Source organism: Clupea harengus, chromosome 22 (genome assembly GCF_900700415.2).
Source record: "Clupea harengus chromosome 22, Ch_v2.0.2, whole genome shotgun sequence".
NCBI classification, from domain to species: domain Eukaryota; kingdom Metazoa; phylum Chordata; class Actinopteri; order Clupeiformes; family Clupeidae; genus Clupea; species Clupea harengus.
Genome location: NC_045173.1, coordinates 6,911,327 through 6,925,125, shown reverse-complemented (window position 1 = coordinate 6,925,125; position 13,799 = coordinate 6,911,327). Strand labels below are relative to the sequence as shown.

At 41.8% G+C, this 13,799-nt stretch overlaps 1 protein-coding gene across 1 annotated transcript in view; it reads left to right on the top strand.

Moving 5' to 3' along the window:
• Positions 1 to 241: 241 nt before the first annotated feature.
• The window catches only part of LOC105903536 (hedgehog interacting protein), a 38,658-nt gene continuing 25,100 nt past the window's right edge, over positions 242 to 13,799 (top strand). Inside the window, exons 1-3 of the mRNA XM_012831304.3 lie at positions 242 to 1,000; positions 4,233 to 4,428; positions 9,716 to 9,854. Coding sequence (XP_012686758.1) covers positions 728 to 1,000; positions 4,233 to 4,428; positions 9,716 to 9,854 — 608 coding nt within the window. The 5' untranslated portion in view covers positions 242 to 727. The remainder of the gene's footprint in view (positions 1,001 to 4,232; positions 4,429 to 9,715; positions 9,855 to 13,799) is intronic.

The following is a 13,799-nucleotide window of genomic DNA, read 5'->3' as shown; positions in this document are numbered from 1 at the left end:
TTTTTTGCCAGCTTCTCCACGTATCACCTGGTCCTTACAGAAAGACACAAATGCAGAAACACACACACACACACACACACACACACACACACACACACACACACAAACACTTCCAGCCATCTAGTACTGACAGGTAATTCCTCACTCCACCAACGAGCAGACGACATGGGGCAAAGGCGCGCTCCCGGCGCACAGATGACGTCATCGCGCGCGCATCCCATCTCGCGCGCTGGTTAAAAAGCAGGAGGAAAGAGAAACATGTGAGTGGCCCGAAGAGCTAGTGAGACAGAGACAACTTAGTGCTACTTTTTGTGCCATAGGCTACTTACCACACCAACCACTGCGCAGAAACGGAATTTAACTAATGGAAAAGGAGATCTATTAGGATCCCTGTATATCTACTAGTTGTGTTTTTTTTTAACACTTTTATTGATGTTTTCTTTTGTAGGCTACAAGAAAGATAATGAGCTATGCCGTCATAACCAGCACTTGCATTAATTTATCTAAATTTATAACAATCTTTAATGTTTCTTGAATATTTAATTTAGGTTATTAATGTCTATAGCGTACCCTTCTAAATTATTTCACTGTAACCTCCGTGTAAAAAGAGGCTCCTAACATAGCGTAAACATATAGGCTATATACTATCCGCTGGATATTCGCAGTTGGACGTCTTGGATAATTATTAACCAGTCGCACTTTGGTGTTGCGCTGTGTTTATTTGAATATGAAGCATTTGAAAATCGTGCTTGTGTTGGCTATTGCGGCTAATGTGTGGGAATGCGGAGACACGAAATTCGGTGGAGAAAAGGGAGAAATTAGTCCAAGAAGGAGGAGATGTTACGATGGAAGCCTGCCGAAGCGCCTGAAGAAGAGAGACAGAAAACTGTCACTGGACAGCGGCAGCGGCAGCGAGGTTTGCCACAGGCTCTACCCTCGCGTGTCCTGTTGCCCCAACCGGAGAGCTGCTTTTCAAATACTTCACCGGCGCGATGCCAGGGTATGTTGGCTACGTTTTGAGCTAGTTTCAGTGTCCTTTGCAACGTAAAAACTGTGGTTTAGCTCTAATATACTGTTATTTCAACCTTCATCCTAATGCATGATTGTTTAACAGGTTCAGTTTCATGTCTCTAGGAATGTAGGTGATTACTAACAAGGTTGGATGCGTTTTATGGACAAATGTATTCGCACATGCTGTTTGTCCGAATGTTTCCCCCACTTGACCTCAAGCTCTACTGATATCGCAGCCCCCCTGCGTGAGCTACGCATGGGAGTTGTAGGACAGGCCATGACTCATGTAAGATAAAAAACACGGTAGAGGATGCAATTGTGTAGTAGTCTCTTGCTGAGCGTGCTCAGAGCGTTGCCGTGTTACCATGGTTATCGATGGTTTAACTGTGAGATGTTGCGCGTGAGCGGAGCACGACTTTGGTGTAATAGGACTTGGTCAACATATTGTCAAATGCTTGAGCGTGGATGCTAGTGTCTTGGTCCGGCAACTTCCACGTGAATCATGGAAATACACGATGCTTTGAACCGCTTGTAAACTGTTCGGTTTTTGTTGTTTTCACTAGCATACTATTGCAATCAGTGTTTTAATCGTTGTAAGGCATCTGAAATAACAACTGTTATTGAAATCAAGACAAACAGCAGGTAGTGAGCAGCCTATTCGAGGCATTATTTATCGCGAAAAGATTAGTTGTTCTTATATTTTAATAAATTGGATGTGACACTTGGATATTGAATGTAAACATGTATAAACGTAGGCTTTGACTTATACCGTAAGGGGTAAAACGGAATCACTTTTTGGTCGACATCGCGAGTAGTAGCCTAATAGCTGTATTCTCGTGGAAACAGCTTCAACACATTCACATATGTGACTGGGTGGTATTAAACTTTGTTTAGTGACAAAAAGCCATACTGCATCATATAATTTCTCTCAAGTCATGCAAATACGAAAACAAAAAAGACTCAATAGAACAAAAAGGGAGTCGACTTCTCCTCCTCCCCACTACACTGGCCACACACGGAGGCTTTTTGCTTATGGCAAAAGAATAACAACAACACCATTGTGTTTGTTGGTTTCACTAATGGGAGAAGCCGGAGAACATCATTCAGCCTTGGTGTTATAGCCTTTAGAGAGTGTTCGGTGCGGTAGTGCGACCCCCCTCTTCCACACCAGCATATATTCCCAGAGGACCCAAAGCCTTTGGGTTAAGCTGTTTAACACCCGAGTGCAGAGAGTAGTGAGGATTTATTGGCCTCATCCCTCCTTTTCTCATTAACTATTTTACTTTATGTTGCTTTGTGAAGAGATGAATTGAAAGGAATTTCTAGGCATTTTAGTTATACATGCTGCTGTCTCTTGTTCGTTCACTTCCCTTCAACACTTGCATGCTGTCTCTCTCACTCACTCTTTCTCTCATGCACATACTCTCGCACACACACACCAAGTGATGCAATGTCATTCTTCCCTATGATTATTGTCAGAGGTGATGAGTTATTTTTGGCCCATGATTTGACGAGTGAATGACAACCCAGTATTCTCAAGAAGGCTGTCATCCCATAGGCTATGTTTGGTTCAGGTCCACTGAGGAAACGTAGGCTATGATTCAGTTCAACAGGAGAAATAAGAAATAATTTACCATTTGCTGCCCCTCAAATTTTTCCTTAATATTTTCCCATAATAAATGTATCAGTCCATTTTCCTAGGTGAAATTGATGGAAGTTTGATTCTGCTCCTAATGTGTGAACATGTATGTTATTGAGCATGTCCTCTCTATGTTTACAGCAAGGTTACAAGTGTTGGCTCTGAATTTTTGTCAGGGAATATCTGTCATGTTGGATTAATGAGGAGATGACCCTTTCTTGGGTTCTTTCGTCAAATTCATCCCCTCCATAGAAAATAAATCGATCCCCTCAAGTTTTTGATTTTATTTGTTTTAATGTTAAACAGTGTACCATATGCCTTAAAAGCCGTTTTGGCACTTTTTTCCCTTTCCCTTTTGCCATTTCATTTTCTTGAGTTCAACACAGATCAGAACCAGAGAATGAAAGACAGAAGAGAGAAAGAGAGTTAGGCTGGTGTGCTGCTTTTGAGAAATAGCTTCTTCTTTTTTTTTACAACACAACAAACAACGGCCCTCTTGTTCTGTAGGTGGGTGATGGCAACATTGGAGCCCATCCCAGTAACATATGGGCACAGGGCATGGCTGAGAGGGCACAAATGCTGCTCTCCACAGCCCATGTGCCAGTCCACGGCACACCAGCTCAATGGGCAATTTACCACCACAGGGAGACCCACCATCTTACAGAGAAGCTGGGGACAGACCATAGCGCAGGAACAGGGGAAAGTCTGATCATTACTACCAATGAACAAGGAACAACAAGTCCCATTGCACAAAATGGTTTGCTCTCAGGATCAGCACTATTCAAGCAGCCTCCTCCATGGTTAAGGTGGTCACTTTATCTCTATAGGACCTTCAGGGCACTAGGCTGGACCACTGGTGGGTGTTGATATCATTTCAGTAGCCCCCAGGCTGGCATGTTGAGAGACGTAGACTCTTCAGGGTGGCCTGATGAGGAGGTGTTAATTCCTTGCATCTCAGGGGCTGCAGGTTGGACGTATGTGTGTTGTGTGGTTGTGTGTGTGTGTGTGTGTGTTTGGGAAGGGGCTGAGGTTGTGGGGAGTAGTGGGCGTCCATCTCAGAGCTCTGCTGGGCTAATTGACTTGGACAGACTGCTAATTTGTTGATAGCATAGTGGGGAGCGATGGGCCTGTCTATCTGGAAATGGATGTTTACACATGGACCTCACACAGAGCGGCTCGCCAGCCCCAGCAGGCAGCATCGGCCACAGCACATGTCTGGGGGGATGGTGGAGTGTGTGTGAGTGTTGGAGGATGAAAGATGGGATAAAGACTGATTACATTGTTATTTTATTACAGCTAATTTCTTATGTAAGTAATCCCACTAATTTTCTCAGCCTTAATCACTTGTTTACCTTTTTTTAGTGACTGAAGAAGGTTGGCAAAATCCTTATTTGGTTTCCCAATTTTTTTCTGAAACACTGTTTGTCCTGTAAAAAAACGGATCAAACCTCACATTTGTGGTGTCTCTGAATGTCATGTGGTGCCAGGTACCTCTAACTTGACAGCAGTTGAACATTTCCAAAGAAATAGTTTATGTAACATGCCTCCCATATTTTTTTTGTCTGTGGCAACGATGATGCAGACCTTCTCCACCAACAACACGGAATGTTCCCGGCTGCTAGAGGAGCTGAGATGTGCCCGCTGTTCGCCCAATGCCCAGATGCTTTTCCACACCCCCAACGGAGCTGCAGCTGTGCCTTCCCGGGAACCAGACTTGCCCCTGCTGTGCCATGACTACTGCAGGGAGTTCTACTACACCTGCAGAGGACATGTTCCAGGTAAACATAAGACAGCCGCTTACTGCATCAGTGAGGGCATGAGTCATGTTAAGATTAGAGCACACTTAATAGAGTTCATCACATATACACCCTAGCATTCATTGCACCATGTACACACTACCCCTCTTTCTTGCTTGCTTTATCTTTCATCCACATGTATTGTCATACACACACACACACACACACACACACACACACACACACACACACACACACACACACACACACACACACACAGAGATTAATGGCTGGTAGATGCTGGCAAGCTCTAATGAGGCAAGTGCATTTGATTAATTGGTTAAGCAGTTAAGCCTTGGCATTCCAAAGCGGGTTCTTGCTCTCCTCTTTACAATTCAGTCTGCAAGAATGCATCGTAATGGAGGCAGAGATGCCTTCTGGCAGCAGGTGAAGCCAGCTCCAGCCCTGCAGTTTCATGACTCTCTAAATATTTGTAGCTGTCTTCATCATTTGCACTGGCCTCTCTTCAGAGGTAGAGACAAAGGGAACATTTTCTTTCCCCCATGTTCTTGTCTTGTGGACTTCACTTGTGTAAATCAGTACAGTGGGGAAAAAAAACCTGCCACGATACGCCTTTTGAACCAAAAGGCAAGTAAGAGGTTCAAAATACACAATTACAACTTTCACTTCAGTTGGACAAAGGCCACAAGAGAAGGGGAACAGTAACCTGTGTGGGCTATAACCTACATTCCAGCTGATGGTGTCAGACTGCAGCGGGCCCTGACCCAGCAGAGCATCTCTCCTATCAGAGCATTACCTGGAGATTGCATCAGTGGAGATGCACAAACACACAGCACATCAGTTGGATGATAAAAAGGCCCACCCCAAATCAAACACTCACAGGCATTCCAGAAGAAAGTGTCCACACATCCTTCCCCCGCTGCAGGTTCAAATGATCTAGACATAGCGGGAGACAGAGATACAAGAAGAGGGAGAAAGAGAGACATACAGAGAGAAAGGAAAAGAGAGAGAGAGAGAGAGAGAGAAAGAAAAAACAGCAGCCATAAGTGAGCTGACCGCAGTAAAGCCTCAGAGAGATAGAGCAAGAAAACAGAAGCCAGAGCCAAGAGTCCACCCTCCCTCTCCAGCCCACCCCCACCCTCCAAATCAGCATATGTGGTGACGAATGACACATTTATTTTTCTACAAAGGTTGTGTATATGTAAAACTGCTGAAGTGCATCAAGATGTCAAGTACTTTGGGTGGCCACCCAGGTTGCTTTGGAAGATAACCAGATGGAAGTATAACGTTAGTGCTGGGGATGTGGCCAGAGTGCTCTCTCTCTCTCACTCTTCATCTCTCTCACTCTCTCTCTCCATCTCTCTCACTCTCCATCTCTCTCCCTCCCTCTCTCTTTCTCACTCTCCATCTCTCTCTCTCTCACTCTCCATCTCTCTCGCGTTTTCTCACTCTCACTATTCTCTGGGCATCACAATAAAACTGTGAGTTTGAAAAGGTGCTGAAAAAAATGGGCTCACTGTGCTAATTCTTGGTCTTGCCATACTGTATTTGTAATGAGCATTTTTGTCTAGAATTGCCAGATTTGGGCAGCAATGTTAGGGAATATGGATTTAAAAAACCTTTTCTAACAGAACATTCCAACAAAACATTCCAACATTCAGGCTAAGGGTAACTTTAAAAACAAAACGGTAAACCACTTTCTACATTCAAACTGAGTAATCTATGGCAGCAGAAAAGCACATGAAACATTTCCCGGTCTGCAGAACTAGGTTAACATTGACAGACACAGTCCAGATGGGTGGGCAAACCTTAAACAGTAGCATTTACAGGACACTTAAAATGTCCTTCAGCAGTGAAGACACCCCTCTCCGGTTATGCCCTCATCAATCCATGCACTTATCACTGGAGTGACAGATCCTGGGCCCTTTAACATCCATCCTCACTGTTTAGATCCCTTGCAGTCTCACATAGTTCACTGTACTCTATGATGCGCACAATACCCATGATGGCGCTAAAGGACATAACCTGCATGTGAACATTTAGAGACGGGATGAAGCAGCTGTTTCAATCACAGTCAATGGCAAAGCAGAACTAAACTCAGACCCCTCAGTGTGCTTCTGTCTGTGTGGAGTGTGTGTGTGTGTATGTGTGTGTGTGTGTGTGTGTGTGTGTGTGTGTGTGTGTGTGTGTGTGTGTGTGTGTGTGTGTATGCGGGCGTTTGTGTTTGATCTCCTGGTTGTATTTTGATGCCCTATCATCTATGGTTGGTATGGCTTGTGACGGTGTGTGTATGTGTGTGTATGTGTGTGTGTGTGTGAACAGATGAAAGGCAGGATGGTGTACTGTGTTTGTGTTTCCATCACCAGCGTGTTTGCTCTTTTCCCTCTCTGAGGGTTTAGCCGGGGGGAAATAGGGGAAACGATAGCAACAGGGTTGTTTTTAGGTCGTGCCAGCCTTTTAAGATCCTCCACTAATGCTTTTCCCCTGGAGGCTTTGCCCTATCCTCAGCCAGAGAGAGTAAGAGTGAGAAAGGCGATTCCTAGAAACTCTCTGAAATAATGTTGTCTGTCTGCTGGCTCCCAGAGGGAGAATTTCTCAGTGTCCTGAAAGTGATACCGAAGCTCCCTGTCTTTGGCAAGTTTCACACAGCCATTCCAAAAGTAATAAGGGTGGTGCTTAACCGGGGTTCCAACTATGGAGTAAGGAAGACTATCAGTTAACACTGGCCGGCCAGGATAATTTATTTGCAGTTGGGAATGTTTGGATTCCTTGCTCTTAATGAAATGATTGGCCTCCTTATTAGAATCTCACACTATTATACACACATAGACGCCCACACACAGTAGTCTACACGCACACGAAGCATGTAGATGCAGTGACCTTTATAATTAAAAGTGTATAGATTTGCATTTAGATTCACACCGTTTCACCGTATGCTGTAGGTATTATTCATTGGCGGCTGGTAGTTGAAACCGAGTATCAAGCTTAAAATTGGGAATCCGAGAAAGCTAGGGTGGTCTGAGGACATGCTCCCCCAGAAGAACATTTTGAAAAATAAGCCCTTAAATGGTGACTTCTGAAATTGAGACTAACCTTCAAGGTATCACATATTTCTGCATTCAAGCATTACATGATCACATTCCTACTGATAATTGTCAATTTTCACCTAGCCTAACGGCTGTCTCAGACGGTTGCGTTGATCTGTCAACGCTGACGAATCCCTATTCACTTTGAACGGGGTGACGCCATCTGTTGCTGAATTGTGGTTCCGTTGCGTTCTGTTGCGTTGCTTACACCGAAAGTTCAGGAGGCAACACATGCGTCAGCCAATCAAATCGCATTTATGGAAATACGGGAGCGCATGCGCTAGCCATTAAAATCGCGTTTATGCTAATATCTAAAGTGCGCGACGCTGAAAAAAAAAGCTGGCGGACCAAACTCCGTAGATGGTCGTATTTGTACATATAAGTTGTTTGTTCTACCCTTTTTGCCTAGATTTTTTAAATGTTACTGAAAAATAGACACTGTACAATGTAAAAACCCCTTTATTGTAACAGACTGAAAATACTTCTGAGGGGATTTGTGAGGTGTCTGAACCAGCTATCTAATGTTAGCATGCTACTACCCACAAGGTAGCTCACGGCTTGATTGGTTGTTGACCTGTCAATCTCATTATAAACGTCTCCGTTATCAACACAACCCCATGCGCCAGATACGCCCTCCGTCATCCGTCAAGCATCCGTCAAGCAACGCAACTGTGTGAGCCAGCCGTAAGTGTGTTGAATGGTTATGTGTGAGCCAACAACAGAAAATACTTCAAACACCATTTTAATTTTAAAGCCCCTTAGATGCGTCTAACTTGCCTAATTACACAATGATCAGGTGCGACTAATAAAGCCCCAATTTACGAAGGGTGCTTATCCAAAAGGCATTAAAATGTTAGTCACCTGTGATTTAATGACAGTGGAAAAAAAATGTTTGTGGGAGCTTGCCTGGGAAAAACCTCTTCTCTTACCTTGCTAGCTGACACTAGCTAGCTAACTCATTCACAAGCCACTGTGCAGTGCTGCTGCTTTTCTGTCCTGTGGTCTTATAGTTTCCCACAGGGTAAAAAAACACGCAGTCTACATATTCCTTCCTTTGCTGAATAATTTTTTGTCTAAATTAACCCTGCCTAGTGATTAATTCTACGTCTCTCATAAACCATATAAAATTATAAATAAAATAAAAAATAGATAAATACAATATATAAAAATATGTTTATAGTAATGCGCTGCAACGTGATAATAGTTTAAAGTAAAATCAACCATGGACTCTGACTGTTAGCACGCACACTGGTGCGACAGCAAAGATGACACCACGGCTATGTGATGATCGTGGTTCCATTGGCCTTAAACTGCACTTTTTCTTCATAACTCACAGAACGTGAGAATGTAAGGATCCTGTCGACCATGTCGATGTTTGCTAAAAGCAAACCGCTCAAATAAGACTTTAAGGAGGCGAAACATCAGTTATGCCATTTCTAATGATGGCTTTTTAAACTTCAGGGTTGGACTTCCAGTTTCAAATTCGCCATGTTTATCATTACGGATTACCTCCTATTTCCCATTCATTGTCCCGTCAATGATTTGTCTCCTCCCTTAATACATCCCTGATGTTATGATAGTGATCAGACACTGTAATTGTCAGACCCACTGTCAATCATCTTACATGAACACGCAAGGTTGGCGCTTCAAAGCCTGAGACAAAAGGTCTGTTGACCAATAACAAAAATAGAGTACACCTATTGAAATCTGTCTAGCCATGGAGCACCATTTGTTCAGATTTGATGCACTTCATGTCATTTTTTTAATTGGCCAGTGGGGGCCACTGTTTGTACAGCTTACTTTGTCAGTTTTTCTATACAATATGCAGCAACACAAGCAAGTTATTAATCCTTAAATGTAACAGACATACGCAGTTTGAATCCATGCGTGTCGTTATTCACTTTTGAGAATTTGTATCAAGTTCTGCTTCATCTGCTTTAATGGATGAGCCGCCCCTGGTATAATTAACCATATGTATCAAATGGTTGGTCTTGTCATAAATTAAGTTTATAAATGAAATTGTTATGGTTCACCAGAGTCTTTAATATACTATAATTATATTGGTACACATTAGTAATACAGATGATGAATAGTCCACTTTGGTCTGATTTTATGAGGTGGAACATTTAGAATGTCAAGGGCTTCAAATGGGATGAGTGTGTGTATGGGAGGGGGGTTATCGTTTTGGCTGGGTTTTCAGTTTGTCGGTCTGTGTTTTGCAGAGCTTTTTCAGGCAGATGTGGATGAGTTCTGCCAGTACTACAGCAGGAGAGATGGAGGCCTGTGTTTCCCAGACTTCCAGCGAGTGCGAAGGCCAGACTCCAACTATCTTGGGGATGAGAAAATTGAGGACATAAACAGGTTTGTTATTTTTACTGTTGGTTTGTTCGTTTCTCACACCTCCAACCAGCACGATTCAAAACCATCCATTACATCTGATGCAAATGCTCCCACCGAGCCATTCAAACCCATTACTGCACATCTGCACGTAACATTTAAATCGAATTCATTAAATAAATGAACTGCCAACACAGCCTACATTTAGTTTGTCATGATTCAAGAAATGACAAGGTAACTTGTAGCAAGCTAAGTTAGCTACAGCAATCGCAATTGTTCAGTGCCAGTCAACACATACTAAGCTAACTTACTACAGGGAACGATTATCATGCTATGCTAGCCCACATTAGCTTGCTGTGATATCTAACAGTCTTCGCCTGTGCTGTTGGCTTCTGTTAAAACCACGTCTTCTGGCTATTGTGATACGGATTGTTAAATTAACTTTTAGTCTACTAAATGACAGTTTTAAACACTAGGAGTATGACGAATCTGTTAACGTTATTTGCGCTTTAAGCTCAATTTATGGTTGTCCGTTTTCAGAAACACGCAAGCGCAAGAGCCCCTTGCGTGCCCCTTGCGTGCTTTCGTACCCCTTCTCGGTTTCACATGGTTTCACATGGCTCATGTTTAACACTCAATAGCATTGCAAGTCCAAACACAAATAAGCTCACCTGGAAAGCCAGCAAAGATTTATAGTCTCTAACGTTACAGTTCATGAGTGAGAATAGACTGTCCGAAATGACTTCACTGCAGCTGTATTGATCAGATGAAGACATCAGGGTTGCTTTGTAATCGGCAAACAGACCGAATAACGTTTGTCACATTGTATTCTATTCTATTCGCCAAGCAAGCCAACATATGATAAAACTGGTAAACAGGTTTGTTACTGATGAGGGAGATGTGAAAATGTTGACTGCAACTCCTGTAACAAAAATACAACTGCTGATAATTCTACAGCACACCATATGGTTTACTGACATCAAATAAATATGTCAGCACAAAACTGACAAGGACACATGTCTTAAAGAACAAAAAGGAGTTTACTGAGAAATCTTTGGAGACAATACAGGTACTTGAACCCAGGTAACCCAAATACAACAGATTTAGTGTACTGCAGTGTAGAGGTAAAAGTATGTACTTGTATTGTTTTTCAAATTAGTTTTGAATTTGCTGTGCTGTTAGTCAGCTCACATTTCAACTCTATTTACAGTTTTTCTCGATTGCTAACACACATTTTTTGAAAGCATGCCTCGTTTCCTCAAAACTCTAAACACAAATCCCAAAACCACTCACACAAAATGCAAAACCCTTTATACATCCTGCAAAAGGCAACTTTGCTTTCAAAACAGTGTTATGTCACCTCAAAAGGGTACTTTGTTTTCTAATGACAAACACAGCCCATTATATGAGTACACATTCTAAGCATCGATTGAACACTGATGTGCTCAATGGAAAACACTACTATGAAATGGGAAAACACCAGTATGAAGGCCTTATCAGGAACATTATGTTACTATACGCTTACTCCTTTAGTAAAATATAACTGTATAATGTTTTTACGCAAATATAAAACAACACACAAATATACAGTAACAACTAAAATATTTCTTTATTTTTTCCAAAAGTGCTGTAGCCTATACATCACAGCAAACACAAATGAATGTGTAAATGATTTGCACAGAACAAACAATAGGATATAGGCCAGTACAGTCAACAAAAAAAAGAAAGAAAAATGTAAAATAAAAAAGGACAAAAAACTACTGCATCCTGTTCTAGCTCAAGACAATATTGACAATGTGCTATCAGAAATAGACCTACACAGTGTTGTGAATGTTGTTGCATTTTGTGTGAGTGGTTTAGGGATTTGTGTTTAGAGTTTTGAGAAAACGAGGCATGCTTCATGTGTGTAAGCAATCGAGAAAAACTGTAACATTGGATTGGATTGCAATACAGTACAGTAATGTGTCAGTGCTGATAGGACGCAATCAGTTGTGGAAATGTATATGACTTACTTGCACATAGTCATAGCATAACTGTTTGACTGTCGGAGTTTCTGACAAAAGGCACCCTGTACACCTGCTTTATTCTCAAGGTGTTCCGCCTTAGAACACAGTCCACTGTGGCTAGGCTCACTGTATTGATGTTTAGGAATTAGTCTTGGTCATCAATGGTTGCACTTTGTATTTGTTTACGTAATTTTACAGATACAGTACAATGGAAAATACAAGAATACTATGCTCCTGATAAGGCATTCAAACTAGTGTTTTCCTGTCATAGTAGTGTTTCTTACCTATTCCCTCTTCTGAATGTCCAGAGAATGGATGCAACTGAGAATCGGCTTATATTTGGTTGAACCCTCTGGCCAGCCTCCTGCATGGTCAAACCATCAGAGATACAGTTTTTCTCAATTGCTTTGGCACATTTTTCCATTCACTGTTTACTTTTGCAAAACAGCTCAAACACAGCCCTTAACAGAAGCTGAAACGACCAAAACACTTTATGATGTTTGCAGAATGACACCACCTTCTCAAAACTTATCACACACCCATCAAAACCAAACATTTCCATCAAAACCTACAATTTGTGCTCAATTGAAAATGTGGGTTTTCTCATTTATTTAACAATGGATAACAAAACTCAAACTACAGCTATCAATATCAACCTCTGAAACCATCACTTCAACTTTTGTGCAACACCCTCACAGTATTGACTATTTTACCACTGACAACATACTACAATTTGGGTTTTGTACTGAGCACTCTTGACAATATACTGTCAGAAAGTATTTGAAATCTGAAAATTTGTATACAGAAAAATATTGTTGTTCTGTTTTTGTATTGCTACGTAAATACTATACATGTAAAAGATATTCTAAACAAGGACCTGTCAACACCATTGATTTACATTTGTTCTACTGTGTACAAAATGGCAAAGATTCTGACACAAAAATATTTATTGCAGTCATTTTTCCACATTACATATACTGTAAGAAGTAAAAATGACAGGTTTCAATTTACAGTAAAAAGGTCAAATCTGTTCTGCAGTGAACATTCTCCCCCTGCCACCAGTGTGGGCCAGTGTGTTGATTCTGTAAAAATAGTGCAATAGGCTGTAAATACTGTAAATATACAGTAATCAGACTTCTACCGTATATGTTGTAAATTACTTTAGTGAAACTACAGTACTACATTGTATTGTGGCAACACACTTTACAAAAGTATAGAAATGGTTGTTGCCAAGAGTGCAAATACAGTGAAACACAGTATAGTAAATTGACTGCAAAGGCCAGCAAAGTGTCATTGTCATTGCCGAACGTACAAACAATTGATGCCACAGTATGACGGCTCAGGTATGGCTGAACCCTTTGGCCAGCCTCTCTCATGGAGATGTCATGATTGACTATGTGATCAATGACTCTTGCCCTACTGTAATTTCATTAGAGCATCTTACACAAACGCCACGTCCCCTGACAGGGGCCCCTCTACCCTACCACGGCCTCTTCCTTGTCCTCGTCCTAGTCCTTGCTGAGGTTGTTGGTGGCGGCCTCCTCGATCCATGCTTGGTATCAACTTCAATCTTTTTACCTCTTTTAGAGGTTGAGAACTACTTCATTAGTTGTGCACAGAGAGTTCACACAGGTGCTGACGATATTTAGAATATAGAGAGCAGTTTCAGTTGGCTGCTACTAGGTGTTTGCAATGTGTTGACATGGTTATTCAATTAGGTTTCGTGTCTTTCTCTGAGAAGTGTGTTAACTGTTTTGAAAAGTGTGTTAAAACTCAAAGAAATTTGTGTGAAAGCAATGAGAAATAGTTAACCCATTCGCCAGAGAAGACTCTTGCTGTGCAAAAAAGATGTGAGCATTAGATTAAGTTGACCCATGATTCGCTAAATGTGTGAAAGCAATCGAGAAAAACTGTAATGGCTCTCCTTCTTGCTCTTTCTCTTCATCCTCTTCCTCCTCCTCCT